Source organism: Suricata suricatta, chromosome 13 (genome assembly GCF_006229205.1).
Source record: "Suricata suricatta isolate VVHF042 chromosome 13, meerkat_22Aug2017_6uvM2_HiC, whole genome shotgun sequence".
Classification (NCBI taxonomy): domain Eukaryota; kingdom Metazoa; phylum Chordata; class Mammalia; order Carnivora; family Herpestidae; genus Suricata; species Suricata suricatta.
In genome coordinates this window covers 67,496,821-67,515,495 of record NC_043712.1, presented here as the reverse complement: position 1 = coordinate 67,515,495, position 18,675 = coordinate 67,496,821, and the positions used below count along the sequence as shown (strand labels likewise).

At 43.2% G+C, this 18,675-nt stretch overlaps 1 protein-coding gene across 2 annotated transcripts in view; it reads right to left on the bottom strand.

Moving 5' to 3' along the window:
- The window catches only part of FRMD3 (FERM domain containing 3), a 285,438-nt gene that overhangs the window by 62,242 nt on the left and 204,521 nt on the right, over nt 1-18,675 (bottom strand). For both annotated transcript variants that reach the window (XM_029920720.1, XM_029920719.1), the window contains exons 7-10: nt 11,253-11,340; nt 9,601-9,689; nt 6,415-6,478; nt 5,224-5,312 (exon numbers count right to left, since the gene is read on the bottom strand). In XM_029920720.1, the coding sequence (XP_029776580.1) occupies nt 5,224-5,312; nt 6,415-6,478; nt 9,601-9,689; nt 11,253-11,340 (330 nt within the window). The remainder of the gene's footprint in view (nt 1-5,223; nt 5,313-6,414; nt 6,479-9,600; nt 9,690-11,252; nt 11,341-18,675) is intronic.

Genomic DNA, 18,675 nt, shown 5'->3' with positions numbered 1-18,675 from the left:
GAACTGAGGGTTGAGGGGGAAGGGTGAGGGGGGAAAAGAGGTGGTGGTGATGGTGGAGGGCACTTAAGGGGAAGAGCACTGGGTGTTGTATGGAAAACAATTTGACAATAAAATATTATGGAAAAAAAATATGGACTCGGGGCACCTGGGTGGCTCAGTTGGTTGAGTGTCTGAGTTTGGCTCGGGTCATGATCTTGTGGTTCATGAGTTCAAGCCCCATGGTGGGCTCTGTGCTGACACCTCAGAGCCTGGAGCTTGTTTTGGATTCTTTGTCTCCCTCTCTCTCTTCCTCCCCCGCTTGCATTCTCTTTCTCTCTCAAAAATAAACATTAAGAAATTTTTAAAAGAAATATGGACTCTCTGGGCACCTGGGTGGCTTAGTCAGTTGAGCATCCAACTCTTGACTTGGGCTCAGGTCACAATCCCTAGGGTCCCAGGGTCAAGCCCCATGTTGGACTCTGCACTGAGCAGAGCCTGCTTAAGATTCTCTCTCTCCCTTTGCCCCTCTCCCCCACTTGCACTCTCTCTCTCTCTCTCTCTCTCTCTCTAAAAAAAAAAAGAAAGAAATATGGACTCTGATATCCCACCCCAATCTAGCAAATCACAATCCACATTCTGACAGGATCCATGGGTAACTCACCTACTCACGGAAGTGCAAGAGGCACTTGTGTAGGGAGCTGTCTAGGTCCTTACCTGCCTTCCTACCAAGTGTAATGCCATTTCTCTGACAAAGTACGTACCAAACTCTGGGCAAGAAATGTGTTAGGGACTGCCTTTATCCCCTGCAAACAATTCGTACAACGTTGAGGGTGAAGAGTGTCTTTTGAGCCTCTACAGTGTCCCCAGGGCATGGCATAAAACAGGGGTAACAACGAAACCCCATGGGCCCCAAAACCCTTCAGCACATCCAGCACATGCTCAGGGAACCAGCACTGCAGGAGCAGTGGCACCTAAAAAACACGTGGCATTAAGGAAGCTCTGAATGGTGACTGTGTTGGGGATCCCCTGGGGTTTGGAGCAGGAGGGAAAATCATAGTTTCTACACTGGGCTCCATTCCCGAGCAGCAGATCTCAGAGCCAGGGCTTTCCAACCTGATGGGTGTCTCTGGGCCAGCTGACAACCAGCAGCACATTCAGGTCTTAAATGCACACCAGGGAATTCCTAGGCATCAGCCACCCACCTCCCTGTTCCCAGGGCAGGTGGAGCATGAAAAGAGGAAGCAAGCCACCCCTATCCCAGGAAACGAAATCAGGAAATCAGGGCACTGCTCTGCCAGCGGAGACCATTACAATGCAGTGCCAGCTGGACACCTGTTAGAAGCAGGTGCCTCCCTGAGCTTAACAGAACTGGAATCCTTCAGAGTCAAGGCCCGGGCTCTGCAAGCAACAGGTGCTCAAAAACCTTTAGTCATCAGTGGAGGGGGGAGTAGTCGTGGTCACTGCTGTGACCACCACTCATCGATGGTCAGTGTGCCTGGCACAACTAAGCACTGCCCACCAGGTATGACTGATCACATTTAACATGTGAAACAAAGTCAGAGCTCATGGTTTAAGTGCTTTGTTCCAGGCCACACCGCTAGTAAATGACAGATCAAGACTCAAAGCCAAGTCTTTTGCTTCCAAGGCCCATGCTCAGTAACACTCGGCCACAGTAAGGCAAACGTGTCTCACCTGAATCCCTGTCCCCTCCATTGTATGGATGAGAAAGCTGAGGCCAGACCTGTCCGAGGTCACACAGCTGCGTCAGAACAGGTCATATCTTTCCTTCTCCTTGCAGAACAGGGAAGGTTATGGACGAATGAAGGGACAAAGGGAACAGAATTCAGGTAAGTACAAATATTAGGGGTCAGATGTCCCCATCAGGGAGATGGGGGTAGCCCGGCCTAAAAAGCGGAGGTGCAAGGACTCTGTCACCTCTAGAAAGATGAGTTATGGTTTGAGTTATGGTATTTTTAATGTAGGATGCGTTTATCAGCATGTAGCCCCAGCATAAGTCAAGGAAGATCTGTAAGGCACCACTCGGCCTGCCCACTCAAGCCTCTGGGTCTTCGGATGCACCCACAGAAGAGGGGGAGAGGTTCCTCGCTGTGCCTGGTTGGCCCATCTAATGACAGGATTATCACATGACCTCTAGCTGCCAGCTAACGTGCACACCCTCAAATGTGCAAAACAAACCCCCCAGTTTGCAGGGGTTTTCTCCTTCTTCCCCCTCTCTTCAATTCTGGTTTTGCCTTTGACTCCATCCATCAACAGACTCCCTCATGGGTGATCAAAAAATACATGTGCAAAAGAACCAACTAATGGCCTAAGTTATTCTTTGCTAGAAATTCCAGAATTTTGCTAAGGCTCTTCAAAGCTGTGCTAAGCCCCCCAAGAAGGGCTTACTGAGTGAGATGACTCTAAAAGGTCTATCTACAGAACGTTCCCTTTCCTCCTCCCTCCCCTTACACTGTGTATGGCCAGCAGCCATCTAACCCTCCTCTGCGGCCCCTTTCGCCACGGCTGAGCCCTCTGTTCCTGGCCCCTCATCTCCTCCTGGTCTACTTCATCTACCCTCCACTCCAACTCTGTCTAGCTGCTTATCCTCCACAATGTCTTCCACCTTCTGCCTTGGTCTTTCTTTCAGAATGTCCTTTCACCACCTTTCTCCCCTGGTGTCAAGACTCGCCCCTCTTTTGTCCCACTCCCCGCCCCCAGCAATGTATTTGTACTTCCCTTTGGGTCATTATCACAAAATACAAATCTCTTGTGAACAGGAACCATGCCTTAACTATCGATCCAGGAAATATTCTTTTAATGCATAGAGATCTTGAGCAGATACAAAGCTAAATAGAACCCAGTTCCTTCCTTCAGAGAGATCTGATCTAGTATAGATATGTACATAAAAACTACAAAACATTGGTCATGATGCATCTTATCTTGTTTTGCTTTGTTTCAAAACTCCATCTAACAACTCCCTCATTTGTTAGAAAAGACTCATTCAAGCTAACTAACTGTCTCTAAATTATCCCTTGACAGGAACCAGATGATTTCATTAGAGGAACAGAAGAGTTCCAAAAGCTTAGGCTCCAAAAATAGTTTGTCAGTTTATCAAAATCCTGCACATAGAGTTACCCAATGATCCAAAAACTCCACTCTAGGTATAAACCTAAAAGAACTTTCCATAGAAAAACTTTTATATGGATATTCCTAGCAGCATTATTCATAATAAAAGAGGGGACAACCCAAATGTCCATCAACTGGTGAATGGATAAACAAGATGTGGTCTATCCAAACAATGGATTATTCAGCCATAGAAAGAAATGAAGGAGTGACAAAGGCTACTATATGGATGAACCTTGAAAACATTCCCTTAAGTGAAAGAAGCCAGGCACAAAAGGCCACATAGTTTATGATTCTGTTTATATAAATGTCCAGAATGAGGGAATCCATAAACACAGAAAGTAAACCAATGGTTGCCAAGGTCTGGGGAGAGCAGGGGAAAGGGGAGTGACTGTTAATGGATGCAAGGTTTCTTTTGGGGGGTGATAGGAATGTTCTGGAATTAGTGGTGGTGGTTGTATGACTTTGTGAATTATACTAAAAATCACTGAATGTATACTTTGAAAGAGTGAATTCTGTGGTATATGATCTCAAAGTTTTAAATAATTAAAAACAACAACAAAATATGTGTAAGCCTCAACCAGAGACAGAGCCTCAAACCCTCTGCTTCTTCCCCTCCCAGCTGTCATGTGCCTGGACAGACTTGGACGTGCTGATTTCAAAGGCTGTTAGATGTTCTTATATACCAGTTCCCAAAAACCACAAGGGGCCCACTGATTGAAGATGGTTGTGGGAAAGTCTTGATACACATTCTCATTCACAGCCTTGTGTAAATCTCATCCAAGGGCTTTCAAACTATGCTCCTGATAAAATCTGCCCAGGACTGAGGGGTCTCCCAGGATACAGGACCATCAACAGGTCACCCAAGCTCCTGAGAAGTAGTGAGCAATGGGTGAAAGGTCTCCAGTCCCCAGTCCCAACTCTGGCCCCTGCCAACAACCACAGCTTCTCTATTCTTACCTATTTTTATCTAAAGCATACTAGGCTTTGCCTACACATCTGCTTGAGGAAGAAGCTCTGTGGATAAAAAAAAAAAAAGGATTTGAAAAAAGATTGTCCAAGCCATCATTCTCCTGATCCTTGTCAGCTAAAGCCCAGGAGGTCCAGAAACTCAGCATTTTCAGAGACAGGAGTCTAAAGAGCATGGAGAATTCAGTGTTGAAGGCTGACAGAGCAAAAGGTCATCTGAATGAGCTCCAGGGACCAGCAGTGCAGATACCCTGAGCAGGGCTGGTCAGAGCTCTTGCCTGCATCCATTCCACCGCTCTTCTAGTGAGCAAGTGTGTCTCAAAGAGGAGAAGCTGGAACTCGGTGGAAAGATCCTAAATCTGAAGCTCTTTTGAAGCCTGAGAGCTTTATGGGTGGTTTCCGAAGTCCTGTCCAGTACTGATTTTCCATGATCCTGGACTCCAACGGCATTCTGCCCACAAACATTTGGCTCTCATCTCTGTATGCTGAAGGCTTCTTATTACAGACACCTGTGATTCCACCAAAGCTTTCCTTCTCTGGTGATGAGAGCACATTCAGCCCACCTTCAGAGTAAGCCAGAGTATTAACTCTGCCCTCTGAAGTGGCCTTCCACCAAAACAAATGGGGAATTGGTAGACAAACAGAATGCGCCCTTTGCTCATCAGTGGAAGAACTTGGAGGTATGTTCTACAGCTTGATAGAGTTCCCCAGCGGGGCTGAGCACAGCTGCCCTCACGAGTGACCTGCTCAACAATATGCCCTATATTGTTTGCTGTCGAAACCCTCTTCCCCACTGCCCTACTGGTATATCCAGAAACCACATCCCGAAGAAATTACTTGAACTCATCTCTTCTCAAGGTCTGCTTCCAAGGGAGGCACCCAACCCAAACCAGATTCTGTGAATGGAAATAACAAGGCTAACAACAAACAAACAGCCCACAGCAATTCCATGGGCGTCACCCAACGTGGAGCTCAGGCTTGGTCAGGCTAAGAGTGGCTGGGAGTCACCCTGCATGATGCACTGAACTCATAATTCCCTTTAATATAAAAAAGGACTGAACTAAAAGAAATGATTGTACGGCTATTTGCAAAACATAAATGGTTCCGTGGATGCTTTTAAAACCTGTGATTCAATGAATAAGAGCTACTCACTTATAAAAGGCCTGGTTCTCCACCCCGCACTTCCAAAGATGTTTGCAGGCAGCTGGTGTTGAAGTATGGAATGCCAACATGGCTTTTTTCTAATAAAAAAGACAAAACAAAACAAGAATGGGCATGTTAAACATAGTTTATGTTTTTCACATTGGATCCCGCCACTTACTGCACAAATTAAAAGTAATTTATGCATTACTATGGTCTTAAAAATGCTGTTGGGGCACCTGGGTGGTTCAGATGGTTGAGCATCCAACTCTTGATTTTGGCTCAGGTCATGATTCCAGGGTCACGGGATCGAGCCCCATATCAGGCTCTATGCTGAGCACACAGCCTGTTTAAGATTCTTTCTCTTTCCTTCTGCCCCTTCCCATCCCTGCTCACATGCACTTTCTCTCTCATTTAAAATAAAATTAAAAAGTATTTTATTTACCCTTTGCAGACATCATGAATCTTTCTGGGCCCAGTTTCTAACAAAAAACAGCCTCACAATCCTTCTCACCACTCTAGGAATCACTCACCTCTTGGTCAAACTTGGATTCCTTTAAGAATCTATTTGCCATCCTTGAATAACCAGTGCTTATACTGAAAACGAGGGTCAAGAAAATCTGCAAACTTCCAGACCTAGCTCTGAGGCTCAAAGCTTCCCTAACGGCCTCCTCTCAAATGCGTTCCCTGAAGAACCCCACCTACAACTGGTAACTTCTTTATTTGAAGACTCCTGGGGCATCTAGACTTTATTCATGAAACTCTAGCCAGCAGTGGTTGATTAGTCCAGCTTTGGAAGTATTCTTTGCTTGTTTCATAAATCTATATTTTTGGCAGATTACAGAGGTAGGAGGTGGTTCCATTTTATTTTATTTTAATTTTAAATTCCAGTTAGTTAACATAGAGTGTAATATTAGTTTCAGGAGGAGGCACCATTTTCTATTTCCCAAGTCTATCCGAGGATATTTTTTTTACACAGCAGTATATAGCGCAGCACTGCTCACTGCCTTTGGTCTTAAAAGTGCAAACCCACTATTTGTTTACCTCTCAGATGTTCGGGTAGAGCTTCCATTAGCATCATTAAACTTCAAAGTGGTGGTGTTTTGGGGCCACAACACTACAGGCAGGGTTATGCCCGTGTCCCACTCACACACATGCACACACGCACACACAACTACAGGTAATTCAAAAGCAGCAGCTGACCTCCTTCTGGGTGCCAATCACATAAAATGTCTTCCCTTCAAACTTCAATTTGCAGACATCCGGCCTAAGAAAAGAAAATCTCTTTGGGTGAGATGAAAACAAAAAACAAAAAACACAACCAAAAACACCCTGGCAGCTAACCAAGGTACCTGGGTTTCCCAGAGGAATCCGGCTGACTCACAAATACCAAACAGACTACAATGAAACAAGATATTATCTTATCATCAGTGAAGGCCTAACGAGCAGTGAAAAGCCCCCAAGTGAATTATACAGCAATTTTCTTCCCAAGAGAGGCTCTGTAGGCAGCTCAGAATTATTTATTCCATTTTTTACAGTCAAGCTGCATCTTTCTTCCAAGGGGCTCTGGAGGTTTTGTGAACATTAACGACCAAAACAATATTAACTGGCCCAGCCCACTTTGTGAGGGAGGAAGAATGTGATTATTTCAGGTTCGGGTAATGAAACGACACGGACTCACAGTATCTGTCTCCCTCACCGTTTTACGTCCATCAAGCAACACAAACACGACATTGCAAAATTTTCATTTCTGCTCTCCTTGTTCATGAAAGAATAGTTTTATTAGATATTGAGATGTTCAAAATTGTGAGGACAACTTGACACACTGTACTCAGAAGAGAGACTTTTGGTTTTATCTCAAGGAGCTGTTCAATTAAAATCTGCCTGAAATGGGGATCCTAGGTCACCTCCTTCGTGAGAAGATGTATGTAGAGAGGAAAGACAATTCTATTCTATTCCTTTGATCTAATTCCTAGGAGACTGATATGTGCCCCTGTGCTTTTCCTGGGGGAAAACAGTGTGGTCACATTAAGCTGTTTGAACTTAGGAGAGTATTTGCAAGAGTGACAGAGTTCAATGGGTATTAAAAACCAAAAACAAAACAAAACTCGGATTAATGTTGGAATCAAATTTGTTTTAGTAACATGTCCATGGCTGTCCCAAACACACGTGCCTAAGCAGAGACTGAAAAGGGGTGGAGATGACATCAAGCACCCCACCAGGAACTCCAGGACATAGAGCCCAGAAACAAATGGTCCGGGGATTATCCATCTCAACACTTCTGTGGACCCAGGAAAAACAGAAGCCCAAGGGGCAGTGACTTGCAATTAATCTGCACTGGAGCCCTGTCAGGTTCTCCCCTACCTACTTCAAAGCTGAGGCCCTTCAGAAACCTGAGGATCTAGAATGTGTCAGGACTCCCAAGTCTTCTGTGGTCTTTGAGTATGTTCGGAGAATTCCCCAAATTGTTCATGCTTCCCAAAGTAAGTAGGAATTCCTAGGGAGCTCATCCTGAAATGGCCTGAAGGATGATTAATAAATACCCTTCTTTACAAAGTATAGAAAACCCAGAGAAGAAAACTGGTCACCCCACCCTGCTACACACATGCAAATGTCAGAGTTTGTGAATCCCACCACTCACGACACTGTGGCATCTGCTTCTCCCCCATCTCCCCTTCTCCCTGAAAGGCAGCCACATATCACCGATTTCCATCTTATAGATGAGTACACAGAGTCTCAGAAAAGATAAGAGGTTTATTAAAGGTAAGTTTTGAGAATGCTCATTGTGGAGAAAGAGAACAAGTGGGCACGGAGGGGAGCTGAAAGTAGGAACTGAACAAAAGGCAACGATAGAGAGCTCAAGGAAGAGACTGGTGAAATGGGGGATCTCAGAAAGAGAAGGCTGGTCATAAGGAAGAGCTGACAGTGCAGGAGCAGAGTGGACATAAACTGGCTGATGCTAACCCAGCAGAGAAGGTTTGAAAGGGAGGGGGAGGTGCCAGGAGGACAGTGCACAAAGAGAAGGTGTTGATAAAGGGGTGCTAGGAGGAATCCTGAAGGCAACAGAACCTTAAAACAGAGGTTCAGGAAAGTGTAAGAGCATTTCCAGCCCAGGACTGAAGAGGGATGCCCACTGGCCCATCAATAACAACTGCAGGCCACGGGGGTGAGCCCCATCCAGTGAGACAGGATGGGGATGACAAACCTGTCAGGGGCCATCAGAGAGGAAACGAAATCAACCTGAAGCTATGAACAACACTGAGCCTTTACAATACCCCACATATGTTCAGCCCTCTTGCTGTTTGCCCAAACCATCCTGCTCCTTGATTTGACCCAGCAGGTACTGATGGTCACCTACACCCTGCTCCATCCTCCCACTTCTGTACTGATGGGACTCAGACCTTTTTCTTCTTCCAGGTGACATATTCATACAGATGATGCTCTTCTCGGCTGCAAGAGGTGGGTCTTGATTTGACCAACCCAGTCATGGAGTCCCCACTCTCCTCAGAGGGATTGGTTTAAGTAGGTCCCTGTGACCCAATCCTACCCTATTAGACACATGGGAAGTCTCTTACAGGGGTTTTTGTTAAACAAGTCATTCTTGTTTTAATAGGAGACACATGGAAGGGATGCTCTCCTCCAAGTGCTGGGTATTTCTGTAGGAAGATGGGATGGACAGAGTTGCATGCATGGCCATCTTATAAGCATGCACCTCGAGACAAAAGCCACTACCCTGGGATGACAGAACCTTCACGGTGTTGTCAGGCAGTTAAGTTAGAGGATCATGGGAATGCCTGACCTCTGGAACTTTGGCTATGGGAGATAACCAGTCCTCTTATTTGGAGGCCACTGTGAGGAGATACTCCTTTGGTTACTTTGAGCCAAAAGCATTTTCACTGATACATTGGATAACACAGGACGAGTCTGCAACAAAGACTCAACAAAAAGAGAATGGAGAAAAGTGAGGAGAAGAGGGTCTTGAGTTATTCAAGTGAACTTGCACCTTTACCCTGTCCTGACCTACCCCAGGGTCAGCCCTCTGGCCAGAGCATCAGCTACTGGTGAGGAAACACTGGACACTTCCTCTTTGGAGACAGAGCCCCTGACCCAAGACATACCCCAGGTCTACTGAAGTCTAGGGCAACCTAAATTGGCTTTTATTATAAATGAATAATCCCTTCATAATGACACTCCATGACAAAGATATGAATGCTCAGCATTCTACCAGATGTTTCCAGTACGCATTCTCATCAACAATGCAAAAGGGTTCCCCTTTCTCCAGAAAGTTTGAAACAAAACAAAAACAAGACAATAAAACAAAATCAAAGTTTGGGAAAGAAAAACAAGATTAAGAAAAATGGTAAGCCAGTTTCCCAAAGAAGTACTTACCATTTTATCAAATGGATTCTCTTATTTCCCTGAAATACCACAAAGCCTGCTGCAGTGAATCCTAAAAATGTTGTTGTGCCTGTTGAATCCTGAAAAAAAAATAGGACCAAAAACATCTGGATTGAGAAATATAAAATAAATGATAAATTATATGCTCATTTATCTTCCTCTTGGGTTAATTTCAGGTTAATTCCATTGATTGCAGCAATAAATTAAGTTTCTGAGATGGGACTTCCAGAGATAATACTTCTAAAATCTGGGGATGGTCCAGCTAATATGTAGCTTTTTCCTTAGAGGAACAGACCTTCTACCTCTCTAGGAACATCCTGGAAAAAATACAGATTAGTCCAAAACTACTATGTCTATTTCCAGATGTGTCCTGGGACCACCTGAGTTCTCAGATCTGCCCTGTAATGTGGGCAAACTACGCTCAGTCATCATTAGCCCCAAACCCAAAGATGCTATGAAACCAATGCCCTGAGCATCTAACTTAACTTCATTCAATTCTATACAAAACTTCTGGCAACTTTAGTATAAAGGAAGGTCCAGAAAAGCCTACTTTGCTTCTAGCCTCAACCAGAAAACTAAGCATAGATCACTAAAGGCAAAGGCAAGACAACAACACAAATCAAGCCCAATTCCAAGTAATAAATAAAACAGAGGCTCAAACTTGTGGATACAATCTAATCCGTTAAATGGAATAAACTGATTTATACCATTACTAGGAAGAGGATCCTGGCCAATATGTTAAAATACTTGCATGGGCAGAGCAAGAAGCAGCCCATGCCAATGTGAACAGCTACCACCAGCTCTCTGCCTGCTTGTAATCATCTGGAAAGTCTGTTCTGCACCCCCTCAGATCCTGGTGTAACTGGGTGGCAGGAGTGTATGAAGTTCTCCAGATGCTTCTAATGAGCAGCCTGGACTACAAGCTATAGAACCAGTACTTTATCAAGTCCCATTAGCTGGTACCACATGGGTAAAGAAATATTCCATCAGGACTCAAGAACTGATCTTTAAGAGCCTGGCCAATATGAATGGGTTCTAGTTAGTGTCTGGTTGATGTGTAGCGAGTGTAGGGTATGGAAAGGAGAAACCCGTTTTCATGGAACATTTCTGGAAAATGTGTGCATCATCTTGGGGGCTTGTTAAAAAAGCATATTCTCCCACTGCACCCCCCACAATTCTGATTCAGCAGCTCTGGGGTGGAGCCCAGGTGACTCTGAGACATGCTTGAGAAAAATACTGTCAAGTGATACGAACAATGGAGACAGGAAAAACAATTATTCCTAATGTCAAAATATAATCTTAAGTCTTTTTTTTCTTCCACCTTCCCAATTTTCAGGAGTTTGTTCTTGCTGACGATGGTCTTGAATATAAATTTGTCAGGATCCCGTTAACTTCTCAGGGGTAGAGCTATCCCTTGATGGATGAATAAATCATGTGTGTTAACTGACAAAATGCATGGTAGTCAGCAAGCAATTGGAAGGCTGCAATGGTGAAAATCAACTACCAGAACATGACACTACAGCCTACCGTTGTCCCTTCCAATTAGGGGCAATGGATCAGGCTGTAGAAATATCCTGCACACCAATTAACTCTCTTGTGGGCAAAACAATCATTATATGCCAGCCTGCTAGGGGAGCACTCACCTTGCATGGGTGGGGGTCCACCCCATAGGTTTCCAAAGTGTGAGCTTTCAGGAGTAAGTTAAATTCAGCAACTGGTGGGCTTTGGCCTCTAAAATCACACAAGAATAGTTTAGGGTGTTAATACAGAAGATAATAGAAACACAGAGTCCCTTCATTCAATCAAATGTGATATCCTAAACTAAAAACAGAGAGACATCCCTACATAAATAGTAACCAGGAAGATCGATCACTATTCCTCACCATGAAGAGCCCTTTGCTAAGAAATCTAAGCTCAGAAAAAAACTGCATGTATTCTGAGGACTCCAGTGACCTGTACAGTTAATCAACATTATCAAGTTACCAATAAGTAAGCCTTGCAAATTCAATCTTAATATGAAATAGAAGTCAGCATCTGTTCTTTCCTACTACTTAAAAAGATTATCCAGGGTAAATAAGCATTCCCAACAAGGCTGAACAAAGCCATCTGGTAGGATGAACTGTCAACCATTCCACTGGAAAGCTCTGGATTTTGAAAGGAAATCTCAGCCACTAATCCTAACAGTGTCCTCCAGGGTAGTAAACAAGGGCTTGACCTCAGCAAGGGGGAAAGGGGCTGCAATACAGGTGGCTGTAAAGCCTTTTGGAGCTAAATTCCAAAGCACGATTGCACAGCGTTTCAAAGACTCCACTTTGATTAACGTTAATATCCCACACGTATCTCAAAGAATCCAAACCGTTCCCTAAGGATAAATATGTAACCCTAACAACCAAGAAGAGCTTGCTAAAGAAAACAACAGGAATTTGTTTTTATTTCCAAAACATAAGATTATATTGTCATATTAAATGTTTCCACCCTCGCTTCTCCCCGTGGACAGATTTCCCCCCACCCCCACCCCTAAAGACAGCTACAGCATCGTGCCTCTAAATCAAAACAGCATCCCATCTACCTTCTCCCTAAAGCCTTTTGGGATCTTTTCTTTACCCTGAGTGACTGAAATGTCACTATGATATGTCCTAAGGAGTGTCTTTTCTCATCATGATCAGCACTGTGGGGACACTTTCAATCCAACAGTTCATATTTTTCCCTGTTTCTTTTCTTCTCTCCCCAACCTTCTTCCTAATCCCCAACCTTTCTCTTTCTTCTCTCCCTCAAGAGCCCCAAGTAAATGGATTTTGAAATCCCTGGGTCTATCCACCATGCCTTATAACCTTTGTTTCATTCTCTTAAATCGGCCTTTTTATACATTCTCTAGCATTTCTTAATCCAAACTTCCAGCTTGCTAATTTATTCTTTAGCTGCGTGCATTCTGCTTTCCTTCCCATTTGAGTTTTTTTTTTATAATAGTTTATTGTCAAATTAGTTTCCATATAACACCCAGTGCTTCGCCCCACAAGGGCCCCCCACCATGACCACCACCCCCTCCCTCCTCCCCCTCCCCCTTCATACAAATTAAATATTGCATTTTCAATGTAATATCTAATTGGCTCTGGAAATAGCTGCTGGTTCTTATTTTCTGCAGTAAATTCCTTTTATTCCTCTGAGGAAAGCCCACGTTGTTGCCTTTAAAGTCCAATCCTGTTTACACCATTAATGCTGTTTTCTTGGTGATGGCCTTTGGTTGGCTGAGTCAGAATCTCTCATTCCTGGAGATGAGGATTCCTTAAGTGTTCTGTGATCCATGAATGGGCATTCGTTTTTGTACTGATGTTATTTGTTTAATGCAGGGGCCTCCAGAGCTTGTAGGGAAGGAGCAGGCGGTGGGGCATGTCATCTGGGAAAACCGTGTGCTAGTAACAATTTCAAACTGAAAGTTGTGGTTCCTCCAGGTGCTGCCCACACACAGGGTACTTCTGGCTCAAGCCTGCTGCTGCCCATGAGAAACCAGAGAAAGAGGCCAAAGCTTCCCAACTGTGCTGAATGCAGTTTCACACTCACCATGATGGCCGCCTGGGTATCTGTTGCCTGAAGCACCCAGAACCACTCATCCCCTACGTAAGTATTTAACCTGGATTTGCTCCATTATTTCCCATCTTCCAGAGACATTGTAGGACTTCTGGTCCAAAAATGGTATTCTTTCCTGCATCTGCTTTCTAGTACTTCTTCTATTATCTTTAGAGACGTGGAGAAGGAAGAAAGGGAGCCAAAGAAGAGATAATTTTTATTCATCCTATACGGAACATATTTCTGAGGGATTAACTCAAACACCTGCTTTAAGAAAATGAAGTCTTTCTAAAGGCTTTCAGGCTTTCCTCCTCTTCAGTGTTAGTGTTCTAAAGTTTCACGATGATATGTATAAAAGCAGCATCTTTATTTGCCCTGATCAGCACTGTATGGGCCCTTTCAATACAATGCCTATCTTTTTGCAATCCTTTTCTCAAGTCACAGTCACTGTTAATTATTTCTCTTCTCGATACCATAACAATAGGTTCAGAAAAGTCACCAACTATATTGACGGGAAAGGGAAAAGGGTTTTGTGGGGAAAGGTTTCTCAATACATGCAGGTATTTCTCCATGGCTCTTGTGCAAGTCCTAGGAGTAATAGCTTTTCTTCCACTGAAAAATAAATCATTAAATCCAAATATTGGGTGCTATTTCCTTCCCTGCCACACTCACTCACTCATTCACCCAGAGGGCCATAGCACCCTCCAAAGACGGACAAAGCACAGAGCTGCGCTGTCCAGCATCTGGTGGCCCTTGATGCAGAACTTCAGCCTAATGACCCAGATGGAGACCAGGACCCCAGGACCCAAGCCAAAGTAGTCCCAGGCCATTGGCTCTGCTTGGGATAATCCTGCTTGAAATGAAAGGGCTTTACTCTGTCCCACACCTAATAAGAGCTCCCCCACTCCTGAGAGCTGGCCATTTTCCCCAGTGGTTAGATTTTCAGCACCTCTGAATAAGCCACATGGTGTTTGTTCTTTAAATCCAAGTTTGGTTTTAAAGCACACCCCTCTTTTCTACTCAGTCTAAGAACAAGTTTATCATGAAAGGTTGTAATCTGGAAGTTCATGTTGGAAAAGAAATGAGTTCTGCTTGCCTGTCTTGTCTGACAGTGGGTCTGACTGCTATCCTGTCCTTTGTAAATGTGATAGGCATGTGATTTCTAGCTGCAAGTACTCAGCCTTAGAGTGCAGCAGGTGCAGCACTATACTGCTCCAGAGGAGGGTGGCCATGAAACTCAAAGACCTCCACTCCCTGGGAGATCACATCCAGGATGAGAAATGGGAAGCCTTGGTACAGGAAAAGATTTCAGCAACAATAAAAATAAAGGACTTCTATGTAGAATTTTGTTTAAGCTCCTACAAATCAATAAACAATAAATTTTAAAATATAAAAAATATATATGTATGTGTATATATATTAATATATCAAATGAAGAATCAGCAAAAGACTTAAATAAGCACTTCATCAGATATCCACATAGCCTGCAACTACATGACAACGTGCTTAACCTCATGATCAGCAAAATGCAAATTAAAACTATGAGAACTCATTTATACATCATGTATATATGATATACATTTAAATAGCTAAAATTTAAAACATAGTACCAAGCACTCATGAGGATTTACAGAAAAAGCAACTCTTATACGGCTGGTGGGACAGCAATTTGTAGAACTATGTGGGAAACTGGCATTATCTACAAAAGTTCAATATGTTTACCTTGTAATACAGCAATTCCATTAATAGTTTATACACACCAGAAATTGGGTGTGCTGCACCAAGAAACACATAGAGTTTTCATAGTAGTGCAGCACTATGTAATAGCAAATAAAAATAGGAAATTCAACTGTGGATGCACAAGAGAATGGAGAGCCGACAGAATGCTCTACAGTCACAAATTAAATGAATTAAAACTACATACAACATGGGCAACTATCACAAAGATAAAACTGAACAAAAGAGGCCAGACATAAATGAGAACACACTGAATGAGTTTGTGTATATGGCTTTTAAAAATGAGCAGACCACAACTAAGGTGTTAAAAGTCAGAGAGGAGACTCCCTTTGGAGAGGAGAGGAGAGAGAAGGTAAACGTTGAGAAGGCGCAGAATAGGAGCTTCTGGGCTGTTCCCAATCCTCTCTGACTTGGGTGGTAGTTACACACATGCCTGCTTTGTAATAATTCATCTAACTTTACATTTATGGTTTTTGTACTTTCCTGAATCTGTGTCCTATATCAATTTTTAAGAGCATAAGAGAAAAGAAAGAAAAAAAATTATGGGGCACCTGAGTGGCTTAGTCAGTTAAGTGTCCAACTTCAGCTCAGGTCATGATCTCATGGTTCATAGGTTTGAGCCCCGCATCGGGCTCTCTGCTGACAGCTCAGAGCCTGGAGCCTGCTTCAGATTTTGTCTCCTTCTCTCCCTGTCCCACTCCTGCTCACAATCTCTCTCTCATAAAAATAAATAAGCATTTAAAACATTTTTTAAAAGGTTATGAAGCACGGAGAACCCTTACGTATTGTGGGTATGAATGTAAGCTGGAGCAATTCCATTAGTAAACAAGCTACCACTTCCTAGAAAAGCAAACACTGTATGAACTCTATGGCCCTCCAAATTCCACACTTAGGTTTATACTCAGGCTAGGAACTCCTTTACATGAAAATTATTCAAGAAGCTGTAATGACTTTGTAATAGCAAAAACCTGGAAATAACCCAAATGCCCATCAACAGAATGGATACATAAAATGTGACCTGTTCCTATCACAGAGTACTAGTTACAAAGAAGTACAAAGAAAGACCTATGGCTACAGGCATCCACGTGGAAGAACCTTAAAAACGATGTTGATGGGGAAAGCAAGATGCAAGAATAGAGTATGATTCCATTTATACGAAAGTCAAAAAGAAAGCAATGCATTATTTAGTGATAAATATCAGGTACACTTACAAAAGCAAAATAAGAGAATGAATAACTCCAAATTCAGAACAGTGCAGAGGAAGCAAGGAGGTGATCTGGAAGGGGTACAGAGGAGATTTTGGGGCAACTGGTAATATTCTAATTCATAAACAGAGTTAGCAGGTCACGGGTGTTTTTTCAACTATTCTTTGTGGGGTTTTTTTAAGGTTTTTAATTTATTTTTGAGAGAGAGAATGTCACACATATGTATGAACAGGGGAGGGACAGAGAAAGATGGAGATGCAGAATTAGAAGCAGATTCCAGGGTCTGAGCTGTCAGCACAGAGCCTGATGCAGAGCTGGCAAACCATCTCAGGTGCCTGATAGACCTGATGAGAGGCGGTGAGGTCTTGGTTTTAATGTAGGTCAGAGATTCCCAAACTGAAGCCCATGGGCTAAATCCAGAACACTGCCAGATTTTGTACAGTCCTTGAGCTAAGATTGGTTTTTCCATTTTCAAAAGGTTTAAAACAATCGAACAAAGAACAGTATTTCATGACCCATGAAAATTATATAACATTCAAATTTCAATACCAATAAACTCTTACTGGAACACAGCCATACTTATCTGTTTGCATACAGCCTACAGATGTGGTCATGCTCCAAAAGCAAGACTGAGTACCTGCAAAAAAGAAATCAGATGTTCTGGGGGCCCAACCACAGTTGGTTAAGCACCCGACTTTGGCTCAGGTTGTGACCTCACAGTTCATGAGTTTGAGCCCCATGTCAGGCTCTGGGCTGACAGCTCAGAGGCTGGAACCTGCGTCAGATTCTGTCTTCTCTCTCTGCCCCTCCCCAGCTCACACACACTCTCTCTCTTTCTCCTAAAAATAAATAACCATTAAGAATTCATATGCTCTCCACAGCCCAAAGTATTTATTAAATGACCTAGTATAGAAAAAGTTTGATGAATTCTGAAGGTTAGGAAGTGAAAACAGGAGTAGAAAACAACTAACGCTGTCTCTCCTTGATTCCATAAGGCGAAGATTAAAAATAGTGCCTACACCTTGAAGATTTGGTGTACAGAGGAAGAGGCTGATGGATTAAAAGCCAGTAGACTAATGCCTGGCACAGAGTATGGCCTCTCCTCCCCCTCTGAATAGTATTAGTTCCCCTGCCAGCCCTGCACATGAATGAAATCAGAATCATGAGGCTGAGGGAAATGTCAGGAAGCATGTCAAGATATTCGCAGCAAAGAAAAGATCTCTTTTTTAAAAAAAAGTCCTCAAATTTGTATCATTTGCCTTGGGTTTGATTGCAGATCTCCAACAGCTGAGCACTGAAAAGACCTTATCTATAAAAGTCAGACACAAAGAAAGGCTAACTGCAAATGTTCGGAGTATAAAAAGGTTCAAGCCAGTGGACGAAAGATGGAGACGCTCATGGCACTGGCAATGGAGTCTCCCTGACTCACTGAGGAAGAAACCATTGAATGATCAGGTTTTCAGGAAGACATGAGACCAATTCAACACATTTTTATGCCCCCTCAAATATCCCTCTGGACATTTGTTTCTGACAAAAACTCTGTTTGGTAATGGAAAATAATGATTTTCTATCCTTTGAATCTTACATCAGGAACTGTTCTACTAAGATTAATAGTGCCTCTAATGAGACATTTAGATGAAAGACCAGTGATTAGACGGATTCTTTAAGAGCTAACAATTCTCTAAAAATATGCTTTTCTAATAAACTAGGTGAGGTCGAGTAATCATGCATTTAGCCATCTATCTCAATTCTGCTTCTCTGGTATTCTTTTTTGCCAAAAGGAACACTCTTTTATTGATCCTTCTTTAGCATACCATTACATAGACTACAAAAATATACAGCCTCCTAAGAACGAGTGCAGATTATTAGTATACATTAATTGTGCAAATTATTCATATATGTTAATTAAATGAGGTGTGGATCTTGCCAGCAAGGACCTGATTTGCTTGGAGCATGGTTGGCAGGAAGGGGCGGATTTGGTTGCACCTGATCCATTTGGGTCTTTGAGATGCAGAATTAAACTCAGCAAAGTAGAATTCTCAAGCTAAGTTAGTGAGGTTAGGCTTTGCTGAAACTTGGTTGAAAACTTTAGATTTTACTCACCACTGGCTTCAAATGCTCTCAGAACTTCCCCTTCAGCAGTGCTTGGGATCTTAGCACCCATTAGACTCCAGAGAGTTCTCTATGCTTTATAGCATTGCTGTCAACTTTTTGAGTTTCCAAGAGTCTGTCTCCTTCACTCTCTAGTCCCATTGCTGTCCCTCTGCCCTTCAAAAGGATCTCCTTGTAGTCCTTTCCCTGCTGTTGGCGAAAACTATCCTGCCCAGGTTGAAGGTCTGGAGTGCCTTAGAAGAGTTTAACTCACCAATCCAAGACTGTCCAACTTCTTCCCTCTTCCCTAGGGCCAAACGGTGGTGGGAAAGTGAAACTCACTCTGTAGCTGGAGCCTTTGTGTCCCAATTGGTTAAGTCAGCCCACCAGTGGCCATCAAAGGCTTGTTAAGGATTTGGTTAGCTCCTCTTGATCCCATCTAAGGTATATCCCTCCTCCTTCTCCTCCT